Genomic DNA, 12,419 nt, shown 5'->3' with positions numbered 1-12,419 from the left:
TCTGCTCCCAACTACTTTGATTACTGATTAATTTTCCAGGAAGGGCATCCCCTCTATTCACTGAGGCCCTGCCCTGGGTGGAGGCATTGCTAACTATTATCAAACCCACTCTCACTTGGCAAAGCAAAACCTTATTTATCTACAAGTTTGGCGCAATAGCCTGTTTGGAGAGGGCCGTATCTTAGCCCCTATAGGCCCTTATGCATAGTACTGAGCACCCACTAATGTCAACACCTGGAAAGTGCACAGGCCCTTGTGCGTAGTTCTGAGCACCCAGTGATGGCACCACCTTATGTTGAATACTGAGCACCTTTAGTGAGACTATTGGGGAAGGGGGGTGGAAGAGTTTCAGAAACAGAGAGCAGTGGGCAGGACTACCAGTGGCCAGGTGATGATTGACAAGCTACAGGATTGTAAATGCTGATAGCCACGCCCCCTCCAGTGGACTTGGCTGGCAGGATCAACAGGTATTTGTGGGACTTGAGGACTATGAGAGAACTGTCAGCGCAGATGGATTCAGAATGAAATACTGTAGCGCATAATAGGGAGAAAGCGTGTGTGTCTGCAAGCCAACTGATAGGTAGCGAGTAATACAGACAGTTCTTATGTCAGGTAAGTAGATCACGACATAGCAAGAATCATAACAGCTTTTATGTCCATAAAGTGCTACTGGCCAAAATGGATTTATTTTGTAAAAAACAAAAAAACGTAAAAAATAATCGAACATGAAGCACAGAAAGAACAGTTTGGTAGAAAAATATCTTTATATCCACATATTCCTGCAAAAATGGCCATTCTCCTGGCACATAGGGCAACATGGAGGTGTGTCATCCGGGATCGCCTTAATGCAAAGTCTCTACACCATTCTGCATTGCACAAATAACTATCAAATCCAAAAATAGACAACTCTTCATTATGGAACCAAATAGTGTCTCTATTCACAATATGGCACAAAGCCAAGTTCAGACGTCAAAGATGGATGGGAACGTCAAATAAGTCGCAGACTCCTTCACTTTCATCCAAGTTGTAGACATAGTCGTGGTCTCCGGGGGGTGGGGAGAGTCTGAGCAGAGGAGCGAACACTGGAGAGGAAGGACCAGGAGGGTAAGAAGACCACCAGTAAAACATATGACAGCCAGGCAATCACAGCACAGCTCAGACACTCACCTTCAGATGACATCAGCTCTTCCAGCAGGTCAGAAGCTGTGCATTCTGGGACAAACAAAAAAGAACACACATTAATGTGAACATGGCCTTTAAAACACCATTCAAGTAGACCTTTCAGTTTGGTGTGGAGTCGCTGCAAACAATGAAAGTAGTTAATCATTTTTGGCAATCTTCATGTTTGTTAACAAAAAACAAGGTGATACAAACAGGAAGTGAGTGTGGCATACACAAGGAGCATTGCATGAGCTAGGCATGTATCTCTGTACACCTAGGTTATCTCAGGTGAACAACAGCCATCGACCAGCAGAACCCATGCCTGGCAACTGCACATTACCCCACAAGATCAGTCAGCCTGAAAGACGGCTCATACATCATCACTATGAAATGGTCCAGGCTACGCTCGTTCTGTTGGAATCCAATGCATTTCTTCTTTGTTTGCATATTACCATGGAGATGCTGAGAAGTTGGTGAAAAAAAAAAAAGGAGACAAAATGGGAGGAGGGGACTGGAATCCCACATTTGTGTTCTGCCATTGTGATACAGACAGGGTGGAGCTTTGACTGAATAATCAACTGGTAAAAAAAAAAAATGAAGAAGGTACTCCACCCCACAGTACACAGTGACCTGTGAAGTGGAGAGAGAGCACATGCACTGATTTTCCCTTCCCAAGGCGTCAGTCATTACATATTCATCATTACACTGGAAGAAAGAAACATTACAGGAAGCAATCACTTTCTCAGCTCTTCACTGCATATGAATACTTGGCCCCTCCACTCCAGTTAAAGACTCCATTCACACTTGTAGGACTCCAAAGTTGCGCTAACTTTGGAGTGCAACTTTGATACAACTTTGGATGGTTGCAACTTGGGTACAACTTTGGCTTTGACCAGTGATAATGGACAACTGTTGCACACAACTTCTGAGGGTTAACATTTAAGTCGGTGGCCCTCAAGTTGCATGAAAGTCGGAAGAAAGTAGTGCATGAACTACTTTGAAGTTGCTGCAACTTAAAGTCACGCATATATGAATGGTTATCATTGAAAAACACAAGGAAGGACTTGTCGTGCAACTTTAATGTCCAAAGTCGCATGACAAATCACCCAAGTGTGAATGGAGCCTTAGAGAGACTCAGACCTCTTTCTTTCTTTGTGTCTCATCGCTATACGTTTAAAGTATTATGCTATCACTCACTTCTTGCAGCTTTTATATCCGTTGCTTGCCGATTTCGTCCGCGAGGTAAACTTATATAAATTCCTCCCGGCGGTTTCCATTTTTATTGTGGGCATTTGAAGCCCACAAGCACTGATTTCCTGGATGCGGTGAATGCTGTGCTCCCAGCATTCACCGCTCGATCCCGCGCCTGCTCAGTGATATCAGTGAGCAGCGCCGTAGAATTTCGGGTTGCCATCACAACCGGGCAGCGTCACCGGAATCTCACGAGATTTCGGCATGACGGCGTCCCCCACGGATTCTTGGGAAGAGTCTAACAAAGCTCCCAGGGGTCTTTGCGAAGCCGGGGAAAGGCGATAAACACGCCTACTCCCACGGGAGGAGAGCCCGGAAGACATAATAATTACTACTAAAAGGTAATTACTGCATATTCATTTTTTTTAATGGTCATTTCAGCATATATGGTCAAAAGTGATTTAAATAACATTTAGTTGCAATTTTGAGTACAAAACCGCTTTAACACTGGATGGACAGATTGCACGGAAGTCCCTTGAAACCTCTGAAATGGCTGAAGAATAAAAGTAGCACCATTTACCTTTTGTTGGGTCGAATAATTCAGATAGATCGGTGGGTAACTCCAATACTACAACAAAAAGAAAGAAAAAACTGTGTAATACACCTGTTTGTATACACAGACGTCACGTACTTCTGTAATCCACCATCACAAATTATATAGAATAGTAGGGGTGGACACGTAGGATCTAATGAACCAAACCTCTTTAGAATCCATTAAAGATTTTCATTGAGGTGTCCTAAAATACAAATCGTTGATCTTCCCCCTATAACCAAGAACAATTTGGTGATAACAAAACTCACCATCTGATGGGTCAGACTTGATTGGCTGGAATGAGGTAGATGGATTTGGCAAATCAACACTGCTGTCTAATGAGGCTGAAGACTGGAGGGGGCAGCTGGTATCTACACTGGGTAGAAGGGTGGATCCAGAATCTTCCACTACTTGGCTGGATGGAGGGCATTCCTGTGTTTCTGAACAACAAATACAATTAATCAGCAAAAGTCTAATGAAATCACTCTTGCATCATGGCACCCGTATGCCTTGGGGTGGCAGTAGTCATCACATGACCCACCCAGGTAAGTAGAAATTGGACATTCGAGTACTCATACTTGCAGAGGTAGAAGTAGGCAATAGTCATTATTATTTTCAAATCACAAAGGGAAAACTAGAGAGGAGCCAACACTATATCCACACTATTCATACTCCCTGGGGGTGGAGAGTAGCTATCATAGTATTTATATTCCAAGGTGGATACAGAGAATCCATCATATGGTTTATGCTCCCTGGGGGTATAGAGTAGATATTGCACTATCCACACTCTCTGCAAATAAAGAGTGGATATCACAGTATTCATACTCCCTGGGAGTATACAGTAGATCTCATACTAACAATACTCCCTGGGGATAAAGCAAAGCTCTTACATTATACTAACTTACCAGAAACAGTGCTCTGAGGCGTAGCCGATGGCTGGGGCTTAGGTTCCGTTTCATGGGTGAGGGCAGCTTGATGGGGGTTGTTTGTGATTGCAGGATTTGATTGGACAAGATCTTCTGGAGGTGGGACAGGCACAACAACTGGAGGAGAGTTTGAAGTGTCTTTATTAACCAAAAGAACTTCTATAGGCCCCGTGGAACTCTTCAGGTGAATCTGAAACTTCTTCTGCCCGTTGATTGCCTGAAGGTGGTGCAGGAGGTGACAGAATTAAAATATATGTAGTAACACAGACAGAAGCTGAAAAATCTGAATAAAGGACACTTACCTCTGGCACCGGAACCTCTAAACATGTGCCCGACGGAGCTCTAACAGCAAGCAATGTATTACCTGTAAAATCACAACAATCACAATAGACTCCACAACCAAAAGACAACCCACATAATGTTATAATTAAGATGAGCATTAAATTTGAAAATTGCAGAGTCTAGCATTACAGGGACATTGGCAATAGCTGGGAACACCACCAGAGTCTAGCAATTATAAGGATCATACAATCATAATCAGTTGAAGAAATTAGCTCTATATACTGAAGGGTGACCAGGCCTTGTGAAATCCCTTCCCAGCTCACACCATCAGAACAACAAGACTAACCTGGAAAACATCGACAGATATCTTCGTGCGTCAGGTATGCTAATGTAAACCCAGTTAAGGAAGAACATACAAGAAAAAGAACTGCTGCTCCTGGTGTGTAAAGATAAGGCCGATTGGATCATCTTGCAGCCCCGGCCCGCCTCCATGGGAAACTTGGAAAGAAGAAAGAAATGGCTGCACATCCAGAACTTCTAATTGCCTTTTATTTTGTTTCACAAAGATAACACCAAACTGTGGTCATGTACACGCGTTTCACACATACATCTTGTGCTTAATTAATTAAGCACAAGATGTATGTGTGAAACGCATCTACTTGACCACAGTTTGGCGTCTGCCTTTTATTTTGTTTCACAAAGGTAACACCAATCAGAAGTTCTGGATGTGCAGCCATTTCATTCTAAAGGCCCGTACACACGGTCGGACTTTTTGACAACAAACATGCAAATTAGCTGTTTTGGAGCAACATCCGACTGTGTGTACGCTCCATCGGACAAACTTTTTCTGTTTTCATCGGACTTTTGTTGGCTCTGCGAACGGACAAACTTTTTGACAACAGAAGTCCGATGGAGCAAAGTCCTACCGTGTGTACGCAAAAGCATCGGACTTTTGTACAAGGTACAAACACGCATGCTCAGAACCATTGCAAACGATCAGACTACAATACAGAAGTTGACCAAAGGTGGCGCTGGAGTCATTGAACGTCCTCTTTTGAAGCGGCGTCAGTACGTTGTGACGTCATTACGTTCGTGTTTGTTGTCAAAAAGTCCGACCGTGTGTATGCAATACAAACTTGTGGACAACACACTTTGTACAAAAGTCCACGGAAAAGTTTGTACAAGTCCGACCGTGTGTATGGGGCTTTAGGAAGAACATTCCTTCCATCCCAAGTAACTTCTGTAGACCATCTCCACTCCCATAGATATCAGCCATTTATGAGGTTTCAATGAGTAGATAGCCCAAGCACAGACTGACATGCAGCAATGTCTTATGTGTAAACAGTGCAGAAGACTAGAGTAGCCCCATACAGGGGAGGGTTGGGGGATAAGGTCATGTACTGTATATGGTGGCTAAGGGGTAGATCAGTGTGGAAGAGGAGGGGTAGATATGTATGGGGGAAGGGGGTAGATCAGTTGGGTAAAGGATATCCTGTGTTCTGCACGTCATCTGTCACATTCTTGATGCTTTGTTGCACCCAGACACGTTGCTGGTTGAGTTCTTGCTCTCGTTGCTCCAGATCTGCTAGTTCAGCCTTAAGGTCAATGAGTTTGTCGGCAATCTCCCGTGTGTTACACCCAGGACCAACTCCCCTGCAGAGAAGTAGAACAGATTACTCTCCACAGTCCAATGTACCCATACATACTGAGTTCTAGATGGACAGGGAGGACAAGAATGCAGGATCCAGCTGACCAATCTAAGAACCAAAAAGTACATGAAGTATTTTGGGTCCACAACCACCAAAAATATAAAAGCAAATGTCAGCACCAACCAACCGTGTAGCTGCACTGCTCTCTGACTGTGGGGGATGTGTATAATGCCCTGCCTGGAGGCTTTTCACACACCAAATGACAATGCCCTAGTCTCCAAACTGCCCTCCCTGTGGGGTGGACTGTTCACATTAATAACCACTACTTCTCCAATAATATCAAACACACACATATTGGAAGGGACAATTCTTCTTCCGGATTGACCCCACAGAGAGGAAGGGCAGTTCATCCCCGGGACCGACCCTACGGGCAGGAAGGGCAGTTCATCCCCGGGACCGACCCTACGGGCAGGAAGGGCAGCTCATCCCCGGGACCGACCCTACGGGCAGGAAGGGCAGCTCATCCCCGGGACCGACCCTACGGGCAGGAAGGGCAGCTCATCCCCGGGACCGACCCTACGGGCAGGAAGGGCAGCTCATCCCCGGGACCGACCCTACGGGCAGGAAGGGCAGCTCATCCCCGGGACCGACCCTACGGGCAGGAAGGGCAGCTCATCCCCGGGACCGACCCTACGGGCAGGAAGGGCAGCTCATCCCCGGGACCGACCCTACAGGCAGGAAGGGCAGCTCATCCCCGGGACCGACCCTACAGACAGGAAGGGCAGTGCATTATACAAGTGCCCCCACCCAGAGACTCCCTGTATGAGCCCCACCAATCAGACTCATCCATTCACAGACAACTGCAGACATGAGGCCTGCTCTGTGCACAATTCCTACTTCCACTGAATACTGTTCTTTGATTTCTTCTCTATCAGCCCGATGCCTTCTAGCACATTGGTGATGTCATAAATTCGACGTTTCTGTCTGACAGCGAGAGTGTCTGCGGCCTGCAAGACAAAAAATAATAATGAAGATCAAATCCTATTACCACACAATACAAAAGACAGCTAAAACAACCAAAAATATACCAGCATGACACACATCTCAGTTGAGCTGGAATGTGAACATCATGGACACAGGAAGAGTCGGAAGACCATCGTCTATGTGCAGTAGCACCGGCAGTGTCAGGTCAAAGATATGTACATGCGTGCCCTCAGTGTCAAGTGACTGGTTTATACAGTAGTGTCCTCAGTGTCAGGTATGTACAGTAGGGTCCTCAGTGTCAGGTGACGGGTATATACGGTAGGGTCCTCGGTTTTAGGTGACGGGTATATATGGTAGGGTCCTCAGTGTCAGGTATATACCGTAGGGACCCCAGTGTCAGATGACGTGTGTATATACGGTAGGGACCTCAATGTAAGGTGATGGGTATATATGGTAGGGTCCTCAGTGTCAGGTGATGGGTGTGACAGGCCTAGCCTGGACAGTAGAGCTGCACGATTCTGGCCAAAATGAGGATCAGGATTTTTTTGCTTAGAATAAAAAGAGCACGATTCTCACGACGTAAAAGCTTTCACATTATACAGGAAAAAAAATGGGCTAACTTAATTGGTTTGTTTTTTTTGTTTTTTATTCATTAAAGTAATTATTTCCAAAAAAATTGCATTTGAATGACCGCTGCGCAAATACAGTGTAACATAAAATATTGCAACAATCACCATTTTATTCTCTAGGGTGTCTACTAAAGAAAATATATAGAATTTTATTGTGAAAACAATAAATGTCAGAAAAAGGTTTTGGGTTTAAGTGGTTGAACTTTTTTCACTTACACACAAAGTCTATTACATTGACAAATTGTTACAATGTTTATACTTAAGTTCAACTGATAAAGAATGTTTTGATTCTTGGCAGACTGCCCAGTTTTGGCCACTTGTCTGGGTCCCCTTGCCATAATGGGTTTATTTAAAGGAGGTCTCATGCTATTGTATTAAGGTGTTCTGTGTTTATACTTATGATAATGTGTACTGCACTGTGTGAGCTCAGAGGCAGCAAGTCTGACGTGGAATGAAACCGGAGTCAAGGTGGCTAATTAACATAATGTTTATAGCAGATGTCTGTTTTAATTATCCCATGTGCAGTTTGTATTGTTCAGGTAATTATGATCAGGAGGGGGATATCCTCCTGTGGGTATATATTCTGTGTTAGTTTGTTCAAATAAAGGTGTTCCAGCTTTGCAGCCAAAAGGGTCCTGGCTTGTTCTTGGTTGCAATATGCGGCTATAATATCTGATATCTATCTTCAGACTGGAGGAAGTGGTATATAACGGAAGCACTCAAGCGGTGTGGGACGTTCCGCTACAACGGGTATGTACAGTAGTGTCCTCAGTGTCAGGTGACGGGTATGTATGGTAGACACCTCTGTCTCAGGTGATGGGTACATACATTAGACGCCTCAGTCTCAGGTGACATACGGTAGTGTCCCCAGTGTCAGGTATACACAGTAGTGTCCTCGGTGTCAGGTGACAGGAATACATGGTAGTGTTCTCAGTGTCAGGTGACTGGTATTCGCGGTATATACCTCAGTGTCAGGTGACTGGTATATACGGTAGAGTCCTCAGTGTCAGGTGACGGATATGTATGGTAGTGCCCTCAGTGTCAGGTGACGGGTATGTATGGTAGACACCTCAGTCTCAGGTGATGGGTATATACAGTAGACGTCTCAGGTGATGGGTATATACAGTAGACGTCTCAGGTGACATACGGTAGTGTCCCCAGTGTCAGGTATACACAGTAGGGTCCTCGGTGTCAGGCGACGGGTATACACGGTAGGGTCCTCGGTGTCAGGCGACGGGTATACACGGTAGGGTCCTCGGTGTCAGGCGACGGGTATACACGGTAGGGTCCTCGGTGTCAGGCGACGGGTATACACGGTAGGGTCCTCGGTGTCAGGCGACGGGTATACACGGTAGGGTCCTCGGTGTCAGGCGACGGGTATACACGGTAGGGTCCTCGGTGTCAGGCGACGGGTATACACGGTAGGGTCCTCGGTGTCAGGCGACGGGTATACACAGTAGGGTCCTCGGTGTCAGGCGACGGGTATACACGGTAGGGTCCTCGGTGTCAGGCGACTGGTGTATACGGTAGTGTTGTCAGTGTCAGTTTACGCGTCTATATGGTAGTCTTCAGTGTCAGGTGGCGGGTATATATATGGTAGAGTCCTCAGTGTCAGGTGAAGGTAGAGTTATTAATCATGGAGAGACTTCTCTGCTCACTTATCTTGTAAAAAGAAAACATCTGGGCAGTCTGCCAAGTTTTTAATAAAGAAATATTGTAACTAACTTCCTTCTTAGATCAAAGGGATTCACTTCTGTGTGAAGAAAAATTCTGGGCAGTGGCAAAGTTTTCAACAAGTGTAAATGCAGGAAGTTTAACCACTTAAAGTCTAAATCCTTTTCTGACACTTCTTTCTTAAGTTAAAATCAATATTTTTTGCTAGAAAATTGCTTGGAACCCCCAAACATTACATATATTTTAGCAGAGACCCTAAGGAATAAAATGGCAATTGCTGCAATATTTTATGTCACACTGTATTTGCCCAGCAGTCTTTCAAACGCAATTTTCTTGGGAAGAAAAATACACTTCAATGAATGATAAAAAAAATGAAACAGTAAAGTTAGCTCAATTTTTTTTTTGTTTTAATGTGAAAGATGATGTTACGCCGCTAGAATTGTGATCTATCTTCTAAGCAAAAAATAAATAAATCACGATTCTCATTTTAGCCAGAATTGTGCAGCTCTAGGTGAAGAGTATATATGGTAGTGTCCCTAGTGTCAGGTGACATACAGGAGTGTCCCTAGTGTCAGGCGACGGGTATACACGGTAGAGTCCTCAGTGTCAGGTGACGGGTATGTACGGTAGACGCCTCAGTCTCAGGTGACGGGTATGTACGGTAGGCACCTCAGTCTCAGGTGACGGGTATGTACGGTAGGCACCTCAGTCTCAGGTGACGGGTATGTACGGTAGACGCCTCAGTCTCAGGTATGTATGGTAGACGCTTCAGGTGAAGGGTATGTACGGTAGACGCCTCAGTCTCAGGTATGTATGGTAGACGCTTCAGGTGAAGGGTATGTACGATAGACGCCTCAGTCTCAGGTGAAGGGTATGTGCAGTAGAGTCATCAGTGTCAGGTGACATACAGTGTCCTCAGTGTCAGGTGACGGGTATATACGGTAGATGCCTCAGTCGACGGGTATTTACAGTAGATACCTCAGGTGACGGGCATGTACGGTAGAGTCCTCAGTGTCATGTGACATACAGTTGTCGCCTCAGTGTAAGGTGACATACAGTTGTCGCCTCAGTGTCAGGTGACGGGTATGTACGGTAGTATCCCCAGTCTCAGGTGACGGGTATATACGGTAGTATCCCCAGTCTCAGGTGACGGGTATATACGGTAATATCCCCAGTCTCAGGTGACGGGTATGTACGGTAGTATCCCCAGTCTCAGGTGACGGGTATATACGGTAGTATCCCCAGTCTCAGGTGACGGGTATGTACGGTAGTATCCCCAGTCTCAGGTGACGGGTATGTACGGTAGTATCCCCAGTCTCAGGTGACGGGTATGTACGGTAGTATCCCCAGTCTCAGGTGACGGGTATGTACGGTAGTATCCCCAGTCTCAGGTGACGGGTATATACGGTAGTATCCCCAGTCTCAGGTGACGGGTATATACGGTAGTATCCCCAGTCTCAGGTGACGGGTATATACGGTAATATCCCCAGTCTCAGGTGACGGGTATGTACGGTAGTATCCCCAGTCTCAGGTGACGGGTATATACGGTAGTATCCCCAGTCTCAGGTGACGGGTATATACGGTAGTATCCCCAGTCTCAGGTGACGGGTATATACGGTAGTATCCCCAGTCTCAGGTGATGGGTATGTATGGTAGATGCCTCAATCTCAGGTGACGGGTATATACAGTAGACGCCTCAGGGGATGGGCATGTACAGTAGAGTCCTCAGTGTCAGGTGACATACAGTTGTGTCCTCAGTGTCAGGTGACGGGTATACACAGTAGAGTCCTCAGTCTCAGGTCATGGGTATATACAGTAGATGCCTCAGTGTCAGGTATATACGGTTTGGTCAGGTCTATACAGTAGTTTTCACATACAATGGTATACACAACAGTGTCAGGTATACACGGTAATGCTCACATATGTGTGGGTGAAGCGTGTACACATATATATATATATATATATATATATAGTAATAGTGATTTACACAGGTGGATATGCTGTTGCCCAAATACAGTCAGGGTACATATGGCAGCAACCATAACATATATAAACTTTACACCCCTATATATGGGAGCACAGAGGTATATACGGTCGGTCTCGGTGTACATGGTAACGCTCACATACAAGAATATATAAGGCAGGGGTCCTCTATAACGGTATATACTGTAGTGTCAGGTATATAGAGAAGTTCTCTACACTGATATATACGGCGGTGCCCCTGTACACAGGTATATACGGTAGCGGTGTGCGCTGACAGCGGGTAGTTCGGACTCGGTGGAGGGAATTCGGAGGACGAACAGTAATGATGTGAAGGAATACCGCTCACACCGATAACCCTCTATACGGATATATACGGTCCTGTGCCGCACACATAGACCGTAGCGGAGCACACACGGCTCTTTCCGGTATTACCGCCTTGAGGTCCAGCACGCCGTCCTCGGCTTCCTGTAGCAGGGACACGAACTTGCTGGTGAGGAGCCCCAGACTCTTCTCATGGCGGCTCGGCGTGACCGGACACTGCGCGGGATCCGCCATGACAGCACCGCGAGGCGGGGGGCGGGGCCTCCGGTCAGCTGCTCCAACGGCCAACCCAGAGCATGCCGGGAGAGGGCGGAGCCCATCGCGCGAGGGGAGGACTGAGGGACCGTCTGTAAATATCCCCCTCGCGGGAGACCAAGGGACCGTCTATAAATAGCTAGGAGTGAGGGAAGACGAAGGGGCAGCTTAATGGATGTGTACTGAGAATCCTGTGTATGGGGTGTACAGGAAGCCCTAGATCTGTCTATTGGGATGCATTCTCTGCACCCAATGGGGGTGATTTACTAAAACTGGAGAGTGCAAAATCTGGTGCAGTTTTGCACGGTAGCCAATCAGCTTCTAAGTTCAACTTGTTCAATTAGGCTTTGACAATAAAACCTGGAAGCTGATTGGATTCTGTGCAGAGCTGCACCAGATTTTGCACTGTTCAGCTTTAGTAAATCAACTAGGGCCGAAACAACGAATCGATTATGAAATTCTCGCCCACCGTGTGATCTGAAGACCCCACGCTCCTTGTATTCCTACATATCCCTGTGATCACGACCTGAACTCTGCATTCTATGTACTCTCAGTGTGATCGGGCTCGACACTTTATCAGGTACACTTGTTCAATCGCTTGGTATGCTAATCAACCAATCACATGGCAACAACTCAATGCATTTGGGCATCTAGACTTGGTAAAGACGACGTGTTGAATTTCAAACCGAGTGCCAGAAAGGGTGGGGGGGCAGAGTGAGTGGGGGGGCAGAGCAGTGAGCCGATGACTGACAGTCCCCAGCTCTCTCCTCTT

At 46.1% G+C, this 12,419-nt stretch overlaps 1 protein-coding gene across 1 annotated transcript; it reads right to left on the bottom strand.

Moving 5' to 3' along the window:
- Positions 1-667: 667 nt before the first annotated feature.
- Positions 668-11,672, bottom strand: E2F4 (E2F transcription factor 4). The gene is made up of 10 exons (XM_077454114.1): positions 11,504-11,672; positions 6,699-6,808; positions 5,644-5,805; positions 4,499-4,542; positions 4,173-4,234; positions 3,850-4,087; positions 3,214-3,384; positions 2,933-2,980; positions 1,168-1,212; positions 668-1,082 (listed from the first exon to the last, which is right to left on the bottom strand). The coding sequence occupies exons 1-10, from the start codon at positions 11,624-11,626 to the stop codon at positions 970-972; spliced, it is 1,116 nt and encodes a 371-aa protein (XP_077310240.1). The 5' UTR covers positions 11,627-11,672; the 3' UTR covers positions 668-969.
- Between the last annotated feature and the right edge of the window lie 747 nt (positions 11,673-12,419).

Source organism: Lithobates pipiens, unplaced genomic scaffold, assembly GCF_037356315.1.
Source record: "Lithobates pipiens isolate NorthernLeopardFrog02 unplaced genomic scaffold, aLitPip1_a1.2 Scaffold_10, whole genome shotgun sequence".
Classification (NCBI taxonomy): domain Eukaryota; kingdom Metazoa; phylum Chordata; class Amphibia; order Anura; family Ranidae; genus Lithobates; species Lithobates pipiens.
This window is presented reverse-complemented; position numbering and strand designations above follow the sequence as displayed.

Bases quoted from the DNA above. Each gene is read 5' to 3' on its own strand.
- E2F4 (XM_077454114.1), bottom strand. From the start codon at position 11,626: ATGGCGGATCCCGCGCAGTGTCCGGTCACGCCGAGCCGCCATGAGAAG. The intron at 5,806-6,698 runs GTAGGAATTGTG...ACTTCTCTGCAG, and splicing joins AAGAACAGTATTCAGTGGAA to GGGAGTTGGTCCTGGGTGTA. The intron at 3,385-3,849 runs GTAAGTTAGTAT...TTTGTTGTTCAG, and splicing joins GCCTCAGAGCACTGTTTCTG to AAACACAGGAATGCCCTCCA.